General features: G+C 39.8%; 1 protein-coding gene across 1 annotated transcript in view; it reads left to right on the forward strand.

Annotated features, from left to right (window-relative positions):
* CTNND2 (catenin delta 2) overlaps positions 1-25,150 on the forward strand; it is a 1,052,580-nt gene that overhangs the window by 577,612 nt on the left and 449,818 nt on the right. Inside the window, exons 5-6 of the mRNA XM_061129708.1 lie at positions 459-575; positions 19,339-19,511. Of these exons, the coding sequence (XP_060985691.1) occupies positions 459-575; positions 19,339-19,511 (290 nt within the window). The remainder of the gene's footprint in view (positions 1-458; positions 576-19,338; positions 19,512-25,150) is intronic.

A 25,150-nucleotide genomic window follows, 5' to 3' on the forward strand; every position in this document is an offset into this window, starting at 1 on the left:
AAATTTAGAAAGAAACTTATAAAAATAAATTTGATAAAACATGACACTAAAATTAAGTGAAGTTGTTTTGAAAGCTCAAGAGTTCATGAGAGTTAAATTTTCCCAATTCCCTAGTAACTTTATGTTTTTCATGGACACATATAATTGGCTAGACTTGGTTTTTAATAGTGGTTGACCAGGGGTTACAATGTGATACCTAATAAGAATTTCATAAAGGTAATAGCATCACTGACTCAATGGACATGAGTTTGAGTAAACTCTGGGAGCTGGTGATGGACAGGGAGGCCTGACATGCTGCAGTCCATGAAGTTGCAAAGAGTTGGACACAACTGAGTGACTGAACTGAACTGAACTGAATAGTTTTAGTTACTTTATTTTTGATTATTAAGTGATAGTCTTAAACTTTAATGTTGACAAAACCATGTGCTTGTTCATCTCTTTGAAATATTGTATTTCAGATGGTCAAAAAGATATCGAAGATGAGCTCACAACAGGTCTCGAACTGGTGGACTCCTGTATTAGATCACTGCAGGAATCAGGAATACTTGACCCACAAGACTATTCAACAAGTGAAAGTAAGTCAAATGGTAATTAGGCTTGAAGACAATTAAAATATAAGAGCATAATGTTATTATTATTAATGAAAGTGAAAGTGGCTCAATCATGTCTAACTCTCTGTGTCCCCATTGAATGGGGGTCAACCCAATGGACCACACAGTCCATGGGATTTTCCAGGCCAGAATACTGGAGTGGGTAGCTGTTCCCTTCTCCAGGGGATCTTGCCACCCCAGGGATCAAACCCAGGTCTCCTGCATTGCAAGCGGATTCTTTACCAGCTGTGCCACCAGGGAAACCCATTAATCTTAATACAGTTAAATCATGAGCCATATCCTTAGGACTTCAAGATGTGTTTATACTTATTTTATCAATTTCATTCCACTCTCATCTACTTCCTTCCTGCATTACCACACACTAATTCACATTTGATTATAAACTCTCTCAAGTCAGTAACTGGGGCTTCCCTGATGGCTCAGATGGTAAAGAATCTGGCCACAATGCAGGAGATCACGGTTCAATCCCTGGGTTGGTAAGATCCCCTGGAGAAGGGAATGACTACCCATTCCAACATTCTTACCTGGAAAATCCCATGAACAGAGGAGCCTGGTGGGCTACAGTCCATGGGTTCACAAAAAGTCAGACATGACTGAACAACTAACATAACAAGTCAGTAATTAGCATCAAGATTTCTCACCAATTATTGACATATTGGTGATTCTCAACCAATTCTCTGACATCCTTTTTGGTATCTAGATTAGCAAATTGTTTGAATTCATCATATACTTGTTTTATCAACATATTGTCTGCTTTAAACTTAACTGTCAGAGGTTCCCAGGTGGTGCAATGGTAAGGTATCCACCTGCCAATGCAGGAGACTAAAGAGAATGAGACACGGGTTTGATTCCTGGGTCAGGAAGTTCCCCTGGAGTAGGAAATGGCAACCTACTCTGAAATTCTTACCTGGAAAATTGTATGGACAGAGGAGCCTCGTGGCCTATGGCTTATGGATAGAGGAGCCTGGTGGGCTACAGTTGATGGGGTCGCAAAGAGTTGGACATGACTGAGCACACACAGTCAAGGCTTTATTCATGCAGATTATTGTTGGTAGGGATCTTAAATGTTGGAGCAATTCTATAGCAAAATAGATAGAATTATATAGTGTATGCAATACTGTTTAGTACGATGCTACAGTACTATGCAGTAACTTCTTACATTTCTATGTTTCGCTATCTTGCATAGCCATATTAATCTCAATAAATATTTAAAGATTTTTTTTCTACTTAATTATATGTTTTTCAACCAGAGTGGCTGAAACTTAGAAATAAAAGTTCTTTGAACTGAAACAAGCCTCATTTTAATAAATCATAAAATCCTCTTGACCTATTTTAATAAAATCCTGCAAAAAGCTAAAAATTAAATCATTAAAACAGACATTACCCTAATAATTTCTGTATCAGAACTCAGTGGAGCATTTTATTCCTTAATTTTGAAAAAGTATAATTTCCTTGAAAACCCATCAATGTTTCCTATATAAAGGAAAGATATAAGAGTGAGATAGCATGGTGATCCTAAAACCACTTAAAGTACATATTCATTCATTTTCTCTATAATCTTTATAACACCATGACTCTTAAGATAACTTCATCATGAATATGCTGGTTTATTTTAACCATATACATCCTCTCATTAAAGCTTCTAAAGTAAGAGGGATGAGTGTATTATACTTGTTCTCTGTATTTTATATTTTACAGTGTAAGATTATTTCCTTTTCTTTCCCAAAGCCTATAAAATATTTACTCTGTAGGGGCAGTTGTAGTTAGAATTATTAATATATTTAATTAATATTTGAAGCACATGCACTCATTTTATTAGAGAGTAAGTAAAGCAGAAATAAAACTTCTTGGAAGGATGATATTGGCTATGTTATTTTTATATAATACTAGAGAAATATATTTTATTATGATTTAGGAGAGGGTGTAACTTTTTATTCATGAAAGTACAGGAAAAAAGAAGGAAGAAAAGAGTAAATTAACAAGCAAACAAGGTAAAATAGAAGTGATAAATCAAGTATATCAATCTAGCACTGCATGTGAGCACACTGAATTCTCAGAAAAAAATAAAAATTCAAATTTGTAGAAAATGAAGATAAAACCATGAGGTATGTTTAATATACATACTTATTTTAATGAAGTAAATCTTGAAATAAATAGACATTTACTATTTAGACAAATAGTAATAGACAAATAGACAAATAGAGTAGACTAAGGAATGACAGCAAATACAATGAACACAAGGAGTAGGATTGGGAAGAATAATGTGAAATGAAGTGGAATTTGCCACAGAATCACTAAGCAGCGTCAAAAAGGAATTATACAGTGACAATATATTAACTTATAATTATATGATAAAATCTGGTGAACATATATGCACCAAATAACATAACATCTGAATATTAAAAATGAAAGAGCTTGATGAAAAATAATGTGAACATTTCTCAGAATCAGACTGAATAATAGAAGAAGCCACAGAAAGTTCGATAAATAATTAACAAATCAATGAATTAAGTGAATTTTTAAAAGTTATACTTTTTGAATAACAATAAATATTTGCTTTATATGTCCAAGGAAAATTTATAAAAATTGATCAGTTAATGGGTTGTAAAGATAATTCTAAAAGTTATAAAGTATAGAAAGGCCACTTTTTTTATAATAATTCAGTCAGATTAAAAGTAAACAATAAAATGATAAGCAAAAATATAATAACATTAAAATTAAGAAACATACTTGTGGATTTACCAAATCAAGTGTGAAAGCAGGAAGAAAATTACATACTCTTTTATATTTACAAAGCAAATGAAATAGCAATATTTTATAATGAAAGCATAAGGGCATGGTAAAAAAAATGCATTCAGAGGAAATTGAAATTTTATTATTAAAAATAAAAGATAATAATGAGCTCAGCATCCCTTTATTTTGGGACACCTTAAAAAGAGCTAAATAAATCAAAATAAGCTAGGAAGATGGAAATAAATTATAAAAGCAGTGCAGAGATAACATAAAATTAAAGAGTAGAAAAGATAAATATTAGAGGAGATAAATAACTATATGAACTTTTTAAAAAATTGCTTTGTCAACTAATAATCCCAAACATTCTAAATTTAATTTGTTTGTTTGGCAGTGCTGGGTCTTCATTGCTAAGCCAGCTTTTCTCTAGTTGGGGCAAGCAGGGTCTTCTCTCTAGTTTTAGCTCTCGCGCTTCTCATTGCAGTAGCTTCTCTTGTGGAGAAGGGCTCTAGGGGATCAGTCGTTGCAGCTCAAGAGCTCAGTAGCTGCAGTTCCCAGGCTCTAAAGCTCAGGCTTAATAGCTATGGCCCACGGGCTTAGTTGCTCCAAGGCGTGTGGGATCTTCCTGGACCAGGGATCGAACCCATGTCTCCTATATTGGCCAGTGGATTCTTTATGACTGATCCACAGAGGAAGTCTGTGAATTTCTAAATCGAGACACTCTACACATAGGAGGAATAGAATGTTTAGTGTTCACTTTTGCATTTCTGTAAAACCCGTCCAAACATTACATGCAAAAGATTTATCTTTATTACAGGAAATTTAAATATACTAGTAAGGGTTTTTGAAGTAGATTTGCAAACTGCTGAATTTTTGATTTTCAGAAAGATTACTTAGTTTATGTTATTATATACTGATTTATCTTTTTGAAGACTCCCAGGAGTTTAGTTAATTGTTCGTTTTTGAAGGCCCTGCTTCTTGTTTGAAGATTGTTGTTGTTGTTGGGTTGCCAAGTCATGTCCCCTGGACTCTGCGACCCCATGGACTGCAGCACGCCAAGTTTTTCTGTCCTTCACTATCTCCCAGAGTTTTCGGTGATATCATCCAACCATCTCATCCTCTGTCACCCACTTCTCCTCCTGCAATCAGTCTTTCCCAGCATCATGGTCTTTTCCAATAAGTTGGCTCTTTGCATCAGGTGGCCAAAGGATTGGAGCTTAAACAAAGTAAAATTAAAATAAACAACAAACCCAGGTGATTCAAATGCTGCTTGAAAGTTTTATGCCAAAGGATCTGAATCACAGTAAACTGTGGAATATTGTTATTCTTAAGAAACATTGGTTCTCAACATTTTCAGAGTCAGTTTGAGACTGAATGAAGTAAAATTTAGGAAATTAATTTTAAAATATTGAGGAGATAATTATCATTTGAGGGATCAATTATTGCTTATTTTAAGTACTCAGAATATCAGAAAATAAAAATCCTAATTGCTGTTTGTGTTTGTATCAGGGCCCAGATGGGAAATAGAGTCCTCTCAAAAAGAGTTTAAATGAAGAGAATTTAATTAAGGGCCCATTTACAAATAAGTGAGCAAGATTAAGGGAACAATCGATGCCTGAAGAAGTATTTGGGAGTAGCAACAGATGGAAGCCCTTGCCACCCTTAGTCCCAAAGGAAAAATCAACGAACCGGTGCCAGCAGAGTCAGGAGGCATGGTTGATGGGAGCAGAAGAATAAATACTTTAGCCTCTCTCTCCTCCTGCCTTTCACTGGCCAAGTCTAGTCTTAAATCAAGTGCCAAGGGACCCTTGTGATACAGTCTCTGTGGGGAGAAGGGCAGAGAATGAATATGGGGGAGCAAAGAGAATAATCGGCACAGCATTCTACTCAGTTCTAGAACAACATACCATGTTTATATTTATATAAACCTAACGCATTCGTATGTACTAATGCTTTGACACATTTCATAGAATTAGCACAAGCCCATCAGATTCTGCCCGTCCCTTGTTTTTGTGATGATTCAATCAATGGTCTCATTAGCTAGTACAGACATGAAATCGCTGATGGTAAATTGGACCTGGCACACTGCCCTCGAGAGCTGGAATCTTAGTCCTAACCTGAAAGAGACCAAAGCAACACTAAATACAGTCTAAAACCAGCTTGAAAAATGTACAGTGGCCACCAGTCTCAGCCCTTAAGCATTTAATACATAATTCGTTGTGTTTAAAAGCTTTAGTTATTTTTCTTTCCAGGGTCTGACTGAAATAAAATTTGAATTTTAGTAAACCCACCTTCTTGACCCTAAGGCAAGCAATAACTGCTCTAGTAATATGAACTACAGTGTCCCCCACTTAGCAGTGTTTTCCACCACTTTGCATTTTTTAAAAAGTGCTATCATAAACAGTGTGTAAATCATCTGTACAACCTTTGCCAGCCCCCCGCTATTCTGTGGCTGCCAGCTGTGTAATTTCAACTCTAACGAGTACATGACATGGAGTCGCTAGAAGAATTGCTGTTGTTTTACTGGAAAAAAAAAAAAAGTTATCGACAGAGGCTCAGGGCCATTGAAGTTGGGAAAGACTGAAGGCAAAACGAGAGGATGGTGAGGATGAGCTGGTTAGATAGCATCACCAACTCAATAGACACGAGTTTGAACAAACTCTGGGAAATAGTAAAGGACAGGGGAGCCTGGCGTGCTTCAGTCCATGGGGCCACAAAGAGTCAGATCCAACTGAGTGAGTCTATAGCAACCGGAGGGCAATTAGCTTCTCATGTGATACACCGCTTGACCCAGACTGTACGTCATGGACCAAGTACGTTGTTTGATCCATGCATCCTTGGAGATACAAACTCAGAGATAAAGGTAATGATGTCTTAGCTAAAAATTATTAAAAACATGTGTTAGTCAAAATCAGAGAGGCAATCAACTTCTTGTGGGGGAGAGCGGGGGATGGCTTATATGTTTATTTGTTGTTGTTTATTCACTAAGTCATGTCCAACTCTTTTGCGACTCCACAGACTGTAGCCTGCTAGTCTCCTCTGTCCATGGGATTTCCCAGGCAAGAATAGTAAAGTTGGTTGCCATTTCCTTCCCCAGGGGATCTTCCCAATGCAGGGATCGAATCTGGATTTCCTGCATCTCCTGCATTGCCGGCGGATTCTTTACCACTGGTCCTCTGGGGAAGCCTCCTTCTGTGTTTATAGTGTTAACTTGTTGAATATCGTGAAATAGTAATTATTTGTTCCTGTAGCACTTGGACAAATTGAAATTCTACTACATCCTAGAAAATCCCAGCATTCAGTAGGAAGGAAATCTTAGGAGCTTAGTATATTCTGAATATTATGGCAAAGAAAGGAATGCTATTTAATTGAGTTCTCAATTCAGAATATATTCAAAAAATTAGCAATCAATCATATAGGTTACCATTCTGAGTAGGTGAAATCTAAATAGAATGATCATATATAGTTTGATAGAAAGGAATATATTATTTCCTCTTGATTTACAGTCTTGTCATCTTCATTTAATTACTGTGAATATGCTTAATTCCATGATGTGGAAAAACCATTGAGAGATTGGGTTATTAAAAATGCTATAAAATATAACCCCTTACATTCTTATGGAATAATAATAAAGATAAGAGACAACCTTGGGAGGTGAATATTTTCACAATTCCTGGCAAGCATGGCAACAAAGGATTCAGAAGTGGTTTGGGAGGATGACATGTTTATGGCGATTAGAGTAATCAAGATGATAAACATATAAATAATGTGACTCACTGTTAATAACCTGATAGGGTGGAGACCAGATCCTCAGTTAGACCTGATGGGGTGCAGAGACTCTGGGTAGGTAGGGATCCAGGGTAATCCATCCTGCCCTTGGAGCCACAAGGTCTAGATTCCGGCCCTGCTGTTCCCCTCGCTCCACAAGTGGCTGAGGACTGCCACCTGGGCCCAGAGACCCCAAGTCCCTTCCTGGTCATGTATTTATTCCAGTGAATTGAGTACATCCTTGGTTGTTCATTCCTTATATTTACTTCATCATATACCCTTTGGTCCAAAGTGTTTGAAATACAAACAAGCCAGTCTCCGCTCCAGAAGTTGGTCAGAATTGAAGCCTGAAATTGTCTGATGCTTCATGCATCCTTTTCTTTCCTTTCCAGGTTCAATCACACCCACCTAGCCCACTACCTATGGTGTTACAGAGCCCATGGGAAGTTGGCGGGGGAAGGTATGAACACAAGTGAGGGAGAAGACCCAGGTAGCACACAGGATATAGTAATATCCTCCAGAAAGCTGTCATCTTTCCTCCCAGATTGGACCTTTACCTCTTTTTCAGTTAAGGTTCAATTTCTTTCTCTTATATTTCTTTCTGGACTTCTCTGGTGGCTCAGTCAGTAAAGAATCCATCTGCAAAGCAGGAGATCTGGGTTCAATCCCTGGGTTGGGAAGATTCCCCTGGAAGAGGGCATGGCAACCCACTTCAGTATTACATTTCTTTCTATCACAGATAGATAGAAAGATATATGTCTTTCTATCACATAGGCATTTGAGATGCATGTTATAGCTTCTGCAAAGAGATCACCAGCTCAGAGGCAGACCTATGAAATGAAGGGATGGGCAAACACCTGAAATACCAACTGCTCCTTATCCGTTCCCTAAGCAGGAGGGAAAAAAATGCAAATTTCTCATTAAAGACATCATTCTCATCTGTGTTCTCAGGGTCTCCTAGAATCAAGCACAGAGTTTAGAGCCTGGCAGAGATGTTTAATGAAAACATAATTGGGTTCTGAAATTGTCAAGGTACCCTAGGCACCCCACATGCAAATATGAGGGTCAGATGAAAGCTGGTAGAAGTGAAGAAAAGGAGAGAGGCAGAAAGCTCCCGTGAGAAAGTCAAAATAAGCAGACTTTTCCCTGGGGCACAGTGGAGGGAGGGGCCCCCTGGTAATATCTTATGAAGATGTCTTATAGGATTTCCCTAGAAGTAATTGCCACTGGCCAAATAATAAGTCACTTCAACAGCAACTGATGACATCAAATCTTAATATGCTAGGTTTTGATTGTATAGCTATAGGTACAGATAGATGTTACATTCTTTTTTTAAAACGTCTGTTTTAAGCCCAGGTGGCACCAGTGGTAAGGAGCCTGCTGGCCAGTGTAGGAGACATAAGAGATGCAGATTTGATCCCTGGGTCCAGAAGATCCCCTGGAGAAGGAAATGGTAACCCACTGCAGTATTCTTGCCTGGAGAATCCCACAGACAGAGGAGCCTGAAGGGGTAGATTCAGTGGGGTTACATAGCGTCCGACAGGACTAAAACGATTTAGCATGCAGCATTTAAGCACTTAATAACAACAGCACAAAGAGCCTCTGCCCTCGGCATTTATGTCATGGGCAGAAGAGGCTGAAATTGAGCACTCTAAATACTATAAGGTCAGATAGGTAATTGCTCCCAGCAGTGACAAAGCCAGTAGGGGTAAAGTAGGGCAGAGTTTCCCAGAGTGTATTGGGATTCCTGGGGGTCCTCAAGAACTTTTCAGGGATTGCAGAGATACCCGTTTTCACAATAATCCCATGACGCCATCCATCTTTCCTTACTTGTTCTTACACAATCAGAGCATGAGAGTCACACAGAGAACAGATTTGTGATTACCAAGGAGAAGGGGGTGGGGAAGGGATGGACTGGGAGTTTGGGATTAGCAGATGCAAGCTATTGTATACAGGATGGATAAACAACATGGTCCCACTGTATAGCACACAGAACCATAGCTCAGTTCAGTTGCTCAGTCGTGTCTAACTCTTTGTGACCCGATGGACTGTAGCAGGCCAGGCTTCCCTGCCCATCACCAACTCCCAGAGCTTGCTCAAACTCATGTCATTTGAGTCTGTGATGCCATCCAGCCATCTCACCCTCTGTCATCCCCTTCTCTTCCCGCCTTCAATCTTTCCCAGCATCAGGGTCATTTCTAGTGAGTCAGCTCATCCCATCAGGTGACCAAAGTATTGGAGCTTCAGCTTCAGCATCAGTCCTTCCAATGAATATTCAGGACTGGTTTCCTTTAGGATTGGCTGGTTGGATCTCCTTGCAGTCCAAGGGACTCTCAAGAGTCTTCTCTAAAACCACAGTTCCAAAGCATCAATTCTTCAGCGCTCAGCCTTCTTTATGGTCCAACTGGGAAAACGACTGGACTACTGGAAAAACCATAGCTTTGACTAGATGGACCTTTGTTGGCAAAGCAATGTTTCTGCTTTTTAATATGCTGTCTAGGTTGATATCCTATGATAAGCCATAATGGGAAAGAATGTGAAAGAGAATGTGCATATACATATATATATATGTATATGTATAACTGAGTCATCTGGCAGTACAGCAGAAATTGATGCAACATTGTAAATAAATTATACTTGAATAAAGTAAGTTAAACAAACAAACTAAAACAGACTGAGAATCACACACAAAGAGTGTTCAGTGAAGTTTCCTGGAGGCTACATGGCACGTGATAGCATCTTTACTCTGATGGCTCATGGAAAGTATGTGATGCAACCTTCTCTTTTAAATACTTTCCAATTTTGATGTCCTAAATAGTATTCTACGTCACTCATATGGTGAATAAAAGCTCTTTAAAGCATGTGGGATCTTAGTTCCCTGACTAGGGATTGAACCGAGTCCCCTGCAGTGGAGGCACAGTCTTAATAGGACCTCTAGGGAAGTCTCCAAACCACTGTAGTTTTGAGGGAATGATGCAAGGGCCAGGAAGTCATTCTTTACTTGATTGGGAATCTGAATAAATGTGTGAGCAAACTCTACAAATATTTAGGAAAAAGTCTGTGATTTGCGTCAAATCAAAAATTAGTTCTTTAAGTTAATATAATTCCATTAATACATTGAAATGTTTTCAAAATTTAGCTTTTAAATTTTGTTTTCTTCTAAAGCGATTTGTATTAGTTTTCTATTTCTTTTCACAATGACTGATAGTGAGAAGTATGAATCAATTATCTTTAGACTGTTAATTTATAAAGAAAAACATATAATGATTTTCCTCATTTTTGTGTTACATTAGTTTTTTTTTTTAATGGTAAATGAGACTAAACTTTATAAGGAAGTAGTTGGGGACTAGAGCAAGCTATAAAAATACCATTCTATGACTAAAACGACATGTAAAATCCCATGCACAATAAAAGTCTTGAGCTGTACATTTTAAGGGAACTTATATATTTGAAGTTTTTATTTTGTAATAAATGATATATTGTTCATTTCCCTCCATTGTATAGATGTAAAGAAATGGACTTACTATATTTAGGGTAAGAGCTTTATCCATGTTTCGTTTATTCATATACCAAGTCAAACTTGAGAAAGCAGACTAATTAGATCAGTAGCATTGATTGAATCTAAATCAGTTTAAAAACTAAATGACTGCTTCCCTATTCTTAGGACCTTTCAAGTTTTCGTTGTCATGTAAAGCATTAAACACTGAAAGCAGCTGACCAGAGGAAACAGATATTTTGAAGGAAGAGACTTAAAAATCAAGTTTAAGAACACATTTACTGGGATTTCCCTGTTGGTCCAGTGGTTTAGACTTCACCTTCCAAAGCAGGGAGTGCAGATTCACTCTGTGGTCAGGGAACTAAGATCCCATTTGTCTTGCAGCCAAACAAACAAACAAAAAATAAAACAGAAGTGATATTGTAACAAATTCAATAAAGACTTTAAAAATGGTCCATTGTGGGGGAAAGAAAGAAAAAGAACACATCTGTTTGTAGAACAAGTCCTAAGCTTTGCTACGTAACAAGCTGCTTGAGTTTCTGCCCCCAGTTAATCCGCTTGAGTTTCTGCCCCCAGTTAATTTTAGGGGTGGTGCTGCTGCTACTGCTGCTAAGTCACTTCAGTCGTGTCCAACTCTGTGTGACCCCATAGACGGCAGCCCACCAGGCTCCCCCGTCCCTGGGATTCTCCGGGCAAGAACACTGGAGTGGGTTGCCATTTCCTTCTCCAATGCATGAAAGTGAAAAGTGAAAGTAAAGTCGCTCAGTCATGTCTGACTCATAGCGACTCCATGGTCTGCAGCCTACCAGGCTACTCTGTCCATGGGAGTTTCCAGGCAAGAGTACTGGAGTGGGGTGTTAGGGATGGTAGATGGACTGAATTACTGTTTTTAGATTAATGCCCCAGTGAAACTTCTACATACCTTTTCAAGTTACTAGTGAAGGGCAGGAGAAGACAACCAGTTTATCACTACTCATCATCACCCAATGCTCAGTTGTACGAGACTCTTTGTGACCCCATGAACACCAGCCGTGCTCCTCTGTTCATGGGATTCTCCAGGCAACACTTCACTACTGTTCTCTGAGCAGTTCTGTACAGTAAAGCACATAAAAGCACAACCACTCTAGAGGATGTCTGCATGTGACAATATACACCGGACCCATGAACTAACTTCGGTAATTGGACATGTGAACACACATTTTGTGTTTTTGAAAGTTTGCACATTGAAGGTTCATATGTAGGGGACTTACTGTATATAATAATTTGCACTATTTCCTTTCTTCTTACTCACTCACCATTTTCCTTTTAAAAGATTTCCCCCTTCTTTTTATTTGTTGTTGCTCTAAAAATTTACTCTCATTTAAAATAATACTTAACCATCAAATTATTCGCAGCCTTCCACAAAGACTGCATAACAGGAGGGCAGAAATGAGTCAAATTCTCTGACAGTTATAGTTATGTGTGTGATTCTTGTTGGCTTTATTTTTCATGGTCTATGTAAAGATAAGATTTTATATCATTTTGAAAGAGTCAGTTAAGCCTAAAAGTAAAGAATGTTTCTAAACTTCCCAATAAATGGAAATCTTAACAAAACTGCCTTTGTTGTATATCCAGTCCTAAACTTGTCAGTCTCAATTTGTGTGTTTATTATTCCTGATTAGACTGAATTAACAACCTAACAAAGCATTCATTGAGCGTCTGTGTGAGACATTGCCTAGATCTCATAGCTGTTTATTTTAGTGCATTTCTTGTTAATAATTCTTTTCTTCTGATGGTAAAACAATCCCTAGGAATTAAATTGATATTTTAGTCACCACTTAGAGACCTTGTCTCATTCTTGTGGCTTCAGCTTCCACCACTGATGACTCAGATAGCTGCCTTTCTGTTCTAAAATTTCATTTATATATAACCAAACTTTGGTCTGAGCTTCCCTGGTGCCTCAATGGTAAAGAATCTGCCTGTAATGCAGGAGATGCGGGTCTGATCCCTGGGTCAGGAAGACCCTCTGGAGAAGGGAATGGCAACCTACTCCAGGATTCCTGCCTGGAGAATCCCAGAGAGAGGAGCTTGGTGGCCTAGAGTCCGCAGGATCTCAAGAGTCGGACACAAGTGAGCAACTAAACCACCCACCACCACCAAACTTTGATCTTGGAAATTAAGATCTCAAAAGATAATTTAGTCTGTTAGAGCCAGTTTGAGAATCAAGCCCAGATTGCCTTTCTAACTATGTCAACTCCCATCATCTCCAACAACTCTGTAATTTAAAAATGAAGGCTGTCCTTCCCCAAAGTATCGACTCCCCAGCAGAGGTCTCCTCCTCCTTCAAATGGCATGTGAGGGGAGCTTTTGCTTTTTCACCTCGCTTAGTGAATATTTATTGCTTTCTGGGACAGATGTTCAACTGAAACAGACCATAATTAGCATTGGCCAATAAATCACCTTAAACCTTGTAGAAACAGAAGGTGTGAGCCTGATCTTAAGAGTGCTGTCCTGTCTGGTTTTCTAGAAAAGACTTACTCTGCACCATGGGCATCTCCCCGCACACACTGCAGTGTCAGTGAGATCCTTCGAGAGACCAGCTAAAGAGTGTCCAGTCATTTGGGCTGGCCTTCCCTTCCAGTCTACTAGTCCCCAAGTACCAATGAGCTTTAGAAAATGTCTCTTAAATGCATGCTTTTCCCTTCCTTCCTACCATGGCCATTATCCCAATTGAGATTTCCTCCATTTCTTCTGATTTCCTTTTTCTCCACTCCAGGAAATCCATGGTCTCTAGTGTCTCCACGTATCTGAATGCAGAGTCCAGCAGCTTTCACATAAATGTTCAGACTCCTTGCTTTTATTTTGTCACTCTCCTTCCAGAAAACCTATTGCTGTGTGTGTGCTTGCTAAGTCTCTTCAGGTGTGTCTCTTTTCAATCCCATGAACTGTAGCCCGCCGGGCTCCTCTGTCCTTGGGATTCTCCAGGCAAGAATACTGGAGTGGATTGCCATGCCCTCTTCCAGGGGATCTTCCTGACCCAGGAATCGAACCTGCATCTCTTATGTCTCCTGAATTGTCAGACAGGTTCTTTACCACTTGCTGTGTAAGACTACAGATTTCTCTGTTGAAATTCCTCAGAGTCTATGCAGTGTATTAAGGCAGCAGAGATGGGGATGTGGTTAATTTCCCCAGGGCAATCAGACATCAGGGCAGGCTGCATGGTGGAGGTGACATTTAAACAACAAGTTTGAGAGTGGGTTTCGAGGTTGACAGAGAATGGAATTTCAGGTTAAGAGAGAACCTTCTCTTCCTTATTTCTTGTCTCTGACCCTAGGTTCTGTTTGGTTTGGTTTTTATTTCCAAGCCATTTTAAGGATCTATGCCTTGTGTGTCCCGTTTGTAAATGAGAAGCTTAGAGGGTGTTGAAAGAAAACACCGATATATGAATGGGACAGAACTAGAATATGGTTTTCAGGATGGATTCCAGTCAGGGTTTTATTCTCAGGCCATGTGGCTCATTAATTAGATAATCAGATAATAATACTAATAACCGACATTTGTGTAGCAATTTATATTTTTTCAAGCACTTGCACATCCATTATCTCATTAGGTGCTCAAATTTGCAGAGATGAAGATTTTAGAGCACGAATGATGACGTGTGATAGGAGCAGGCACTCTGAAGCCACACTGCCTTGCTGGCACCAGGCTTGGCAGGACTGCTGTGTGTTCTCAGGCAGTAGGACTCTCAGCGATGTCAGCATACATGGGGATTTCTGCACTTTTATTGAGGTCCTGTTAGGATTCCAGGGATTAACAGATATAAGCTGCTCAGGACAGTCCCTGGAACTTCGTAAACCCTCAGGGAAGGGGAGCTGGTTTGCTATCCTTGCCTTCATCATCTATGATGTCATACATGAGGAAATGGACTAGAGTCCACCAGATCTGCTGTGTTCTGGCCCTGGATTTTTTTTTTTTCAACACACACCCAGTCCAGCAGGCATGATTGTAATCCAAATAATGACTTGGGAATGCCACTTTGTAAACCTCTGGCGTTTTCTCTGTTATCGCAAAGTACATAGTTTAATTAAGGCTTACTGTTTTCTGAAGCTGATGTCTTGCTAAAGCAAAGAAGAATTAACAATTCTAAATGAAGTCTTTTTAAATTCATGTAAACGGGACTTCCCTGGTGGTGGTTCAGGGGTTAAGAATCCAGCTCTCAATGCAGGGACCACAGGGTCGATCCCTGATCAAGGAACCAAGAGCCCATGTTCCTCAGAGCTGTGTAGGCCCACACACTACAACGACTGACTGAGCCCTCAAGCCACGACCAGAGTCCACGTGCCGCAACAGTAGATCTTGTGTGACGCAATGAAGAGCTGACACAGCCAAATAAATAATTTTTTAATTTTAAATCCATGTAAAGAAAATGAGTGCACATGAGCAGGAAAACTAAAAGAGCTAGTCAATTCAAAGAGAAACTGACCATATATTTTAGTGCATGTTAATACGACCTGTAAGTGACTCAATTTTTAATGCAAGAAACGAACACTTCTGCCTTTCTGTCTGCTGACATTGACTTCTGCCCTGCTCCTGGAGGATAGCAGGCTTCCCCTAGCCAACATCTGGAATCTCTAAGGAGAGGCTTTTTGAAGAAGCAGTACCACACCCTGAGGTGTGAAGGTTTCTCCCACAAATGACTTCTATTTAGGGAAGAATTTTTCAACCCATTAATGATGATGTGTGTGTATGACTTAAATAGTTGCCTAGATGTTAGCCAACCACAACTCCTGGAGTTGGAGACCGAAGACAAGAACAGCTTTTCATCTTCATTTTACTGAGTGTGTGACGCTGGCAGACCTCTGCACACCCCTGTTCACACTCCTCAGAATAGTGACAAAGATACAAGGACTTTTTTTTCAGAGCAGGTTATTCTGTGGTTTTGGGGCTGCCTTGTGGCTTAGCAGTAAGGAATCCACCCGCCAAGCAGGAGGCACAGGTTTGATCCCTAGGTCGGCAAGATTCCCTGGGTTGGCAAGATCCCCTGGAGAAGGAGATGGCAACCCACTGAAGTATTCTTGCCTGGAGAATCCCATGGACTGAGGAGCCTGGTGGGCTACAGTCCATGGGGTTGCAGAAGAATGGGACATGAGTCAGCGCCTAAACAACAACATGATCTTTAATTAATTCATATATTTGAAAACATATTGAGACATTGGTATGACAGTCAGGATGCTCCCCTAGGTTTAACGGCGAGTCCCATGTCCCTGAACTCTTCAGTTCCCTTGGAGTGTCTCCCCACTATCCAGGTAGAACTAGTGTGATTTGATCAGATCAAGGGCACATACACCCTTGATTTTGATCCGTTTCTCAGAAAACAGTTTCCTGTCTGCTTTCTGGCTTCCAGGGCTGACATATTTTGAACAAGACCTCTGGGCTTAGCTTTGAGGACTGTCCCACGACGGGCGACAAAGAACTCACCGAGTCCCCTTAGGTCCGTGTCCTAAAGCGCACCTGCTGGAAGGTGGCGTCTGCTTTTGATGCTCTAATAGGACGTGGTGACTAACTGTTGCTCATAGTTCAAGATTCTTCTGGAGCAATTAATGGCACTAAAAGCAACATTCCATTTCCCTGCATGGAATTTTAAGACCCAGTCTCTTCCTCTCCCCCTCAACATCCCAAGAAGTCCTCTTACGTTGTCCCCGTTCCCCAGTGGATTCACATCATATCCTCAAGGATGCAGCCTCATTTTGCCTCTAACCCAAGCAAGGCTTCATGGAAAGTCATAAGGTCATGAGGAAAACAAATCATCATTTAAAGCCCCAAATGCTTCTGAAATCTCTGAAAAATTTGTATTTTCTACCTCAGTGCACAATAATGTTAATAAAGTTAATTGAGTTAGTTATACATAAATTTTACTTTTATTATAAAGAAATTAAGAATTGTCTTCTAATTTTCACCTTTTTCATATTCTTGTGTATCTGTGCTCTCTAAAATTGGAGTGAATAAACGCCATTCACTTGAAACCTAGTAATCAACAGGAAAAATGATTCTAAAATGCATGCGATGTTTTGGCTATTGTCCTGTTTTGTCCTTGCCAGGTGGTATGTCAGGGTTGTAATATTATGATATATTGCTCATTGTTGCAATTGCGCTTGTCAGACTACACCTAGGCCCCATGCTTGAGATGTGTGAACAAAGTAATGAGACAGAGAAACTTTGTTTGTTTTCATGGAGTATTGATCAGATGCACCACTGATTCTATAAAAGAGCAGATTTGATTATTTCATGATGTGTATTTCAGGAGCACATAAATCATATTTTTAATTGAAATTGCTTCGAAAGGGGGCTTTCAATTGCCACCTTTCTATTCTGCCTGGAGAACATTTGTAGGTTTCTAGAGATAATCTTATGAATCTACTCAGAACTGACAAGTTTGTTTGACTTGCTAATTACATATGCAAGTAAGTTCATCAGAGCAAAGTCATGCCATCTCTTTAAAAGGCAAATAACCAGGACATACAGTGTTTTGGCTTTATAGACTGTTAAATTAGTTATATGAAATTAAAGAACTTTAACAATTGTATTGACATTTCCAAAAGTCTGTGCACTCTTGTATATCTGTTTTGACTTTCATTGCTGTGGAGATGCATTGTTGTGGCGGGGGGGTGGAGGCAGGGGTGGTGCATGGCCAGTTAAAGGCATTGTGTCAGGGTGGACTGTCCTGAAAGAAATAGCCAAAGAAGTCACAGTGGGAAGCTGCCCATTGTTAGGTACAATGCTGACCACTCACCATAAAGGGCCTCGCTTTTCTGCTATAGCTCACTCCCCTCCATTGAGCAGTGACCTTCAGAAGGGTACGGACCAAGGGGAAAGCCCTTGGCTACAGTTCATTGCTGTCTTCTTAGCATCCACCCCATCCTTCTAATTTTGCAGTCAGTTCCCACCTCTGTCCCATCACTGATCCCACTTCCCTTCCAGAGGCTCTGCCATGTCTCAGCCTGCCCATTACCTGGCATCAGAGACCAGCCCTTGACTCCGTCTTCATGCCTGACAGTTTCCACAGCAGCAGTGGGGAAAATATGTTCTTGGCATCCAGAATGAAACTCTGAATGTGTTCCCCATAGGTGCACCGTAGTCCTGGTGATTAGCCCTATAATTCCATCAGTATGGACTAAATGACTTTTTGCAAGCTATTGCAAACTTCGCCATCTGGTATAGACAAATTTCTTGGGACTCTATTTTTGAAATTACAAGGAAAGGGATTGCAGTTGTACTTTTGCTATGCCCTTCATGATGAAATTGGGACTGGATGAAAATGGTTTTATTTCCTTGCTTGACTTTTTTTTCCAGAAACTGTATAGATTCCAAAATACCAAGTCTTACCTGTACTAATTAATCATCTTTGTATTCAATTTCCAATGATAGAAAAGTATTTTGCATTGTTTAGAAGTTCCATCAGGGAATTAGAGGGAAGGGGGAGGTCTTAAATGCAGAGGTTATGTGGACTGATCCTTATTAAGTGAAGAAATTGTTTTCCCGAAAAAAAAAAAAAAATGGCCTATATCATGTCAAATCTGCGGTCTTATTTGAGATAAAAAGCCATGTTCTATTTTTAAAAGAAAGAAGGAACTTGAAATTTGCTTATACTCCTTAGAAATGATACTATAGTCTAAGAGGAAGATTAAGGATGGGATTATGGATCGGACCTGGGTCTCCAGCATTGCAAGCAGATTCTTTACCATCTGAGCCACCAGGGAAACCCATGTATATAATTACACTCCTTCAAAAAAGGGGTAACTTTGTACTATGGTTGAGATAACAAGAGAGAACTTGAGTTGCCAAGTCCCTCCCCCTCACCCAACTCACTCTACTTACCCCAGTCCCCCTCTCAAACACACATACTAAAAATTAGTAATACTCTTAAACTCTTCTGTACTTCTTTACATCCCCAAAGTGAATATGAAATTTGATTAAAGAAAATTTGCTTACAAAGGAAATGGGCAAACTGTTGCAAAGATCCCATCTAAAAAGAAAGAAAATAAAAATGACATTTTCTCATACAAAGTATAACTAAATAATGAGGCCAGGAATTCCTTTCTCCATCTCTTGCAGTGTCAGCCAGCTTAGCAGCACCAGTTTAAACACTGTATCTTCTCTTTGTTCTTCTGCTGTGCATTGCTGTGATGGCAAAGATAACTAGCCCTCAGAGATCATGTGAGATCAGGTTAAATTCTACATTGTATGAGAGCTATTAATATTTTACACACTGTCTACCCTTCAAGCTTTGAGTATTACATCACTATTTATACAACAGAACTTGTTACTGATTGGAAGGTTTTGAGTGTTCGAGCATCCTATTAATACAGGAGGAGATATATTAATGCAATTAACATGTACCAAAAGGAAGACTTCTAAATTATTTCAAATGTTTCCAACATTGTCTGATCCAAAAATAAGTACTTGATTAACTAATTTGTCTTGTAAGAAATGTCTCTATGTAGGTCAGGATGAGATCATTTGGGAAAAAAAAATCTACTCTTTGGAGAACTTTAACACCACAAAAAAAAAAAAAAGAAAAAATCTCATTTACGAGCTGGAGTCGAATTATATGGTCATTTTAGTTCTCAGAATTCAAAGCATAGATGGCTGGAATCATGCGCGTGTGATAATTCTAGGCTACTCTCAATAAATAATACATGTCATTTCTGCTTCACTGAGGCTGTCACTTACTGCTCTAAATGACTTTCAATGCAGGGCCCAGCCTGCTGTCCCAGAGTGCACTTCAGCTCAATTCCAAACCTGAAGGGTCCTTCCAGTATCCAGCCAGCTACCATAGCAACCAGACCCTGGCTCTGGGTGAGACAGCCCCGTCGCAGCTCCCCGCCCGCAGCACTCAAGCCCGAGGTGCGGGCCAGAGTTTCAGCCAGGTACGTGCTGGGGATGGGATGCTCTGCGGTGTTGATCCTTCAGCTCCAAGGGGTCAAGCGGGAAGCAGGGCTGTCAAATGGCTACAGTGTCCCCTCCTGCCTTTTTTACGAGTGCCCTGCAACTTTGGAGAGATGCTCTCGGTGCTGTGAGTGAAGGAAATGAATAACACGATACGATTATAGAATAACTTGAATTACAAGCATCTTTTTTTGCGGGATATATCTGTCAATTGCTCATGCTCTTTCTGCTTTCAATACACTTACCTAGGTGAATGTGCAAATGTGTGTCTAGTTCCTATTTCTGTGTTGATTATAAATATGACATGCATGATGAGTTTGTGAGGGTACCTGAAACACATTCTCTCTCCTTAAAAAAAAAAAAAAAGCGTGAAATTATTCTTTGGGGTTAATCATATAAAGGAACATAGTATAAAGGCATCATCACATATACATATACATATACAGAACCGTTCTGAAAATAATTGTGGTTGAGTTGGAATAGTTACACTTTATCAAGTTTGATTTTGAAATGCGCCCTCAGTTGTTTCCTGAAGATGCGTACTTGCTCTTGTGGTTTTAATGTACACATTTATTAGCTGCAGTTAAAAATCAACTCTTGGTAAAAAGAAGTGGCTACCAACCCCCATTAAGAAAAAAATTGTTGTAAATGTTGTGATGTATACATGTGTGTGTATTTATGTGTGTGTGTGTATTTATGTGTGTGTGTGTGTACTACCTAATACTTTAGTTTTGATCATTTTGGGGTGCAGGGCTATATTTGGTCAACCCACCAGAATTAATATACTGAACGACTATCTTGTTTTAAGCTACTTTATACTTAGTTTTTAGTATAAAGGGACACGAGACCCTCTTAATCTCTGTGCATCATTCCTGGAATGAAGAACTACAACCCCAAAAGCACCCCTTAAACTGACAAGTTTAATTTCATCCATTCTGCATTTATTGGGCAGTTCCTCTGCCAGAAATCCTTGCCCAGGCACACTACCTACTCCAAGCTCCTGCATCAACCAAACTCATCTCTGTCACCAATTCACTGCTATTAGGCATCCATGTATCTTCCCAACAAAACTGAAAACCACTCGAGGGCAGGGCTATTTTCATTTTTTATCACCATCCACATGGCTGCCAAGAAATGTCTGCTGGCAGAGAGGAGGCAAGGCCAGTTAGAATGGCATCATGCAGTCATCCTGAGATGCTTTTTTGAGGTGATAGAACATAAATGAATCATAAGCTGAAAAGTCTCAATGCGTTTCAATTATTTTAAAGTTAAGTGATTGTCCCAGCTATCCCTTATCTGTGATTGTCTTTTTCAGGCCAAACCTTTGCCCATCAGTGGCAGTGTAACTTTTACCTTCTTGTGATGTCAAAGTGATGTGGATAAAGTGGAATGGTAAATAAAGCATTCCACTGCGAGGGGCCCGTTGCCCCATGGGGGTCCAGGGTGTGACTCTAGTTCAAAGATCTGGTGGTGTGTGATGCTCAAGAAGGAAAAGACCTTGAATTCATTGCATCCAGGTCCACACTCACAGACTAACCCTGGAACTGTGCTAGTTCCCAGCTCCTGGATCACTGCTCTTGAAAACACTGGTCTGTTCTATCTCCCTTACAGAAATCTGATAAGACACAAGAGGGAATGTCTAAAAAATATTTTTAATTAATTAGAAAAAATTATTTTATATACTTTCATTTATCATATATGCAAAGTAGTTCTTATTTGCTTATGTAAAAACATTATATAATGTTTGAAGTATTGAGTGATGTTATTAGCATAGAAAATGTTATTAGCTCTTTTTAGTCTCATTTTATTTTATTAAAATATGAAGCTATAGGATTTTTTTCTCTAGGTACAGATTTTTTTTCCTCTAAAAAGCATCCCATTCTTGAACTCTCTCTTAATCTTCCCATCTATACTGAACTCTCTCTCACCATGATATACTGATCATGGTGGGATATATGTAATTTTGAATTCTTCGGGAGTAAATAAATGATTACAGACTTTTTTTAACCCTTCTGTCTATCCACACTTCTAGGTCTAACGAGGCAGAAATAGTCATAAATAAGGGATAATTTATATTCAGATTAACTTATGAAAGCTCTGAATTCAGCTTTTGCCAGTTTCCTAGAACTTATAAGACATGTAGCTAGTAAAGCAATAAAGTTCTACCTCTCTTTTATTTTTATCTTAAACTCATTTAATACTCATGCTTGGCTTCCTCTCATAAATATTTAAGACCCCTGTAATTTGAGTTAAAACATTAAGTCAAATGAAAAATAATCACATTTCCCATAGCTGAGCATCATGGAAAATGGAAAAATCAGTATCAAGAGAAAAATCAGTTCATTATCAGCTTAACTTGTGAGCATCTTATGCACTCAGTTCATACATAGCTCTGTGAGGACTATTAAACCAAAGCTTTCTTATTTATAAAATCAATAGTTACCATTTACTGAGACTTGGAAGTAATCTGTTTTACATACATCCTCTTATTTAATCCCCACCACATTTACATTTTAAATTTAAATTATCATTTACATCTTAAATATGCAGAAACTCAAACTCAGTGCATTTAGAAGAGTTGCCAGGCACCATTTTAATGTAGCAGCAGTAAGAATGGGAACAGAATCTTGACTGAATTGAAGCCTAATCATTTTGAGGGAGTGTTTCATAGATTTCCTTTTATATATTGACTGTTTCAATTAAATGTATCTACAGGTTGATCCTAGTAAGAACTCTACACATGTAGAGCAGCAATATGCTGATTTATCTTCCACGTTGGAGTTCTACTTGTTGGAGTTAATTCTATCATCCACCAGTTGCCATGGGAGTAAAACAGTAGCAGCTCAAAGGACAGATTGGACCTCACATTAAAAGTCTGCTTTAAAGTTTAATCAGAAACTGTAACTTGGTTGTGAAGATGTCAAAGCTGTGCATTTGAAGGCATCTATCAATGTGCATATTCAAGGTGATAACTTCAGTTAGAGTCATAGGTTACTGGCCTGCCCTCATTTATCTGACCAGTGAGTGGTTGCAGTCTGAATATTCAAACAAGGGGGTTGTTCTAATCCACTTGGTTAATAGGATGGAGGCTACTGGTGGATTGCTGAATCCTATTTATTTTAGCAGAGCGTCAGATCTGGGTACCACAATTCACTCTCAGCTTCAGCATGCTGCAGTATGAAAGGCATGTTTTAGCGTGATTTCACAATCATGTCAGGGAAATGCTGAACAAGTACACCAGTACTTTTACTCAGCATTTAGTGTGCTACCCTTGAAATAAGGAGGTCACATGTCATCCCCATAACATCTCCTTTGCTCAACTTGTCCTGAGAATCCCTGTCTTCCAGTGGTTTCCCAGAGCCCTGTGACACATTCTTTTCAATATTCTAAATAGTGTTCAAGCTCACTTCTGCCAAGCTATATTAAATTTTAGAATATCCTGTCATCATCAAGTGCCAAAAGGGCTACGAAAGTTCAAATAATGGCTCACAGATGCCAGACCAGGTTAATAAGGTCAGTAACCAAGTAACACAAAAACATTTCACTTTAGGGAACCTAAAAAAAAGTGTGTAATTCTAAAGTAAAGCAAATGGTTTTCTATCTGGCTCATAAATCATGTCAGAGTATAATTTCAAAGGAGTATCACAAATATTCAAAGATTTGGGTTTCAACTTTTAACCAATACTAGTTTATTCAGCATGATAAATGTTTGTGGGGTTATCATCACCAGGCTTCACATCAGGCCCTGGTGCATGGTCTGCCTTACCATACTGGGTCAAGCTGAGTCACAAAATTACCAGAGAACTCTAGTTCTCTGGGGTGACCCTAACTGAAGTCTTTGAAGTCATTCTCCTCAGACTCTAAGATGAATTCACGGGACTCAGCTGGAGGAGAAAGTATAAGACCCTTCCCATCAGATCCCAAGGCCTTTCTGGAAAGTCACTTGAGCTGATTCAGTTATCCTTTGCCCCACCACCGTGTTCCACTTAGCTGTCCTGCCAGCTCGCCTCCTCATCCAGGTGTATAGACTATCCCTCCATCCCTCCCTTCTTCCTCCAAGTCAACCTTAGCCTTCATGTAGCTCCTGGTAGGTGCCCCCAATCAAAATAGAGCTGTTTTTTCCGTTGCATTTATATGTATATATATATGGGCTATTCTTTGATGCCTTCAAGATGTTATGTGTGCTTACTGTGTGCTGAGCTGCCTATTTGCTTACCGTGGAGAAGAGAACAGACACGGTCCCTGTCCTCAAGGCCCGTCTATTCTAGCAGCAGCAATGGGAGCGCAGAAAATCAATACAGTGAATAAGTGAATTGCATAGTTTGTTAGCAGATGATGAATTCAGAGAGGAGGGAATGAATACGGACGAGGATAAGCAGGCTCCGCTGTTCGGGATGGGTGTGGTACACGGGGCCTCGTGGAGCAGATGACATGGCTCTGGGGCAGAGGCAATAGAGGAGAAGAGTCAGGAGCTGTGCCTCTGTCTGGGGACAGCAAAGGCCGTGGCCGTTGGATGTCAACCTGGCATGTTGACTGGACCAGCGGTGAGAGCCGGGTGGCCAGAGTGGGAAGGTAGATGGAAAACTGACTTGATCATCATCTTGTCTTTCACTCGAGTAAAATGAGGAGCTGGCAGAGAATTCTGAGCAGAGGTACAACATGCCTGACTTATGAGTTGAAAGCCTCGTTCGGTCATTTCACATATAATATCCCATAGTACAGTGCATGTAAGTCTGTTTCCTCCTATCAGATTGCCTTGTCACAAAAGTGGAAACCATACAACATATTAATCTCCACATCTTGAGTGACTGGCCCAGGGTTCACCAAATATTTATCACATTCCTCAAACCCCAGCCTTCTTCTTTATACTCATACTGCAAAGGCTTGTGGGTGGTGAGAGGATTAAGAAGTTAGGTCTTTTCCGGCCTTCACCTGCTTCCACTCACATCCAATTTCCTATGGGTTATATGAAATGTCAAATGTAAATCTCCCAGCACAGCAGAGTCTCTCTAAAAATGTTGGTTTCCCCCATGTCCAAACACAAGGTAGTTGTGAGAAACACATTCACCAGCCCAAAACCAAGGGATGGACCCAGAGACATGAAGCACGGCAAAAGCGAGACTTTTAATGATTTGCGAGATCGGGTGTCTGGTGGGCAGGCACAACCAGGGCCGTTACAGCAAGCAATTTATTCCCTAACACGCAGGTCCCTCCCCCTGGTTCCTCACTGGCTGAGTACTATGGGATGTACAGTCTTCCCCAAGGTCAACTAAGTTTCATTATTTCTCCCTTCCCAACTTACATCCGCATTTTTCAACAAAGGCTTTCTTGCTGGTGTATCACTTCCCCCAGCATCCTGTTTGCCTAGGGAATCTCCAGGTGCATGAACTGTGTCTCTCCTGCAAGTCATTAGGCAAGTTTAGAACCAGGGCACAGGCAGTGGGTGGAGTCCTATCTATTTAGGATGCAGTCTGATCTCCCTCCCCCGATCCTACCTTTCTTTATCTAAAGAGTCCAGGCCTCAACTTTGTCATGTCTGAAAGTTTAGCTGTTAGTGCTCTTCCACTCAGCCTTAGCTACTGTGTCTCGAAAATGGACCACTTCAAGTTTCTATTTCTTA

Source organism: Dama dama, chromosome 25 (genome assembly GCF_033118175.1).
Source record: "Dama dama isolate Ldn47 chromosome 25, ASM3311817v1, whole genome shotgun sequence".
Lineage (NCBI taxonomy): Eukaryota > Metazoa > Chordata > Mammalia > Artiodactyla > Cervidae > Dama > Dama dama.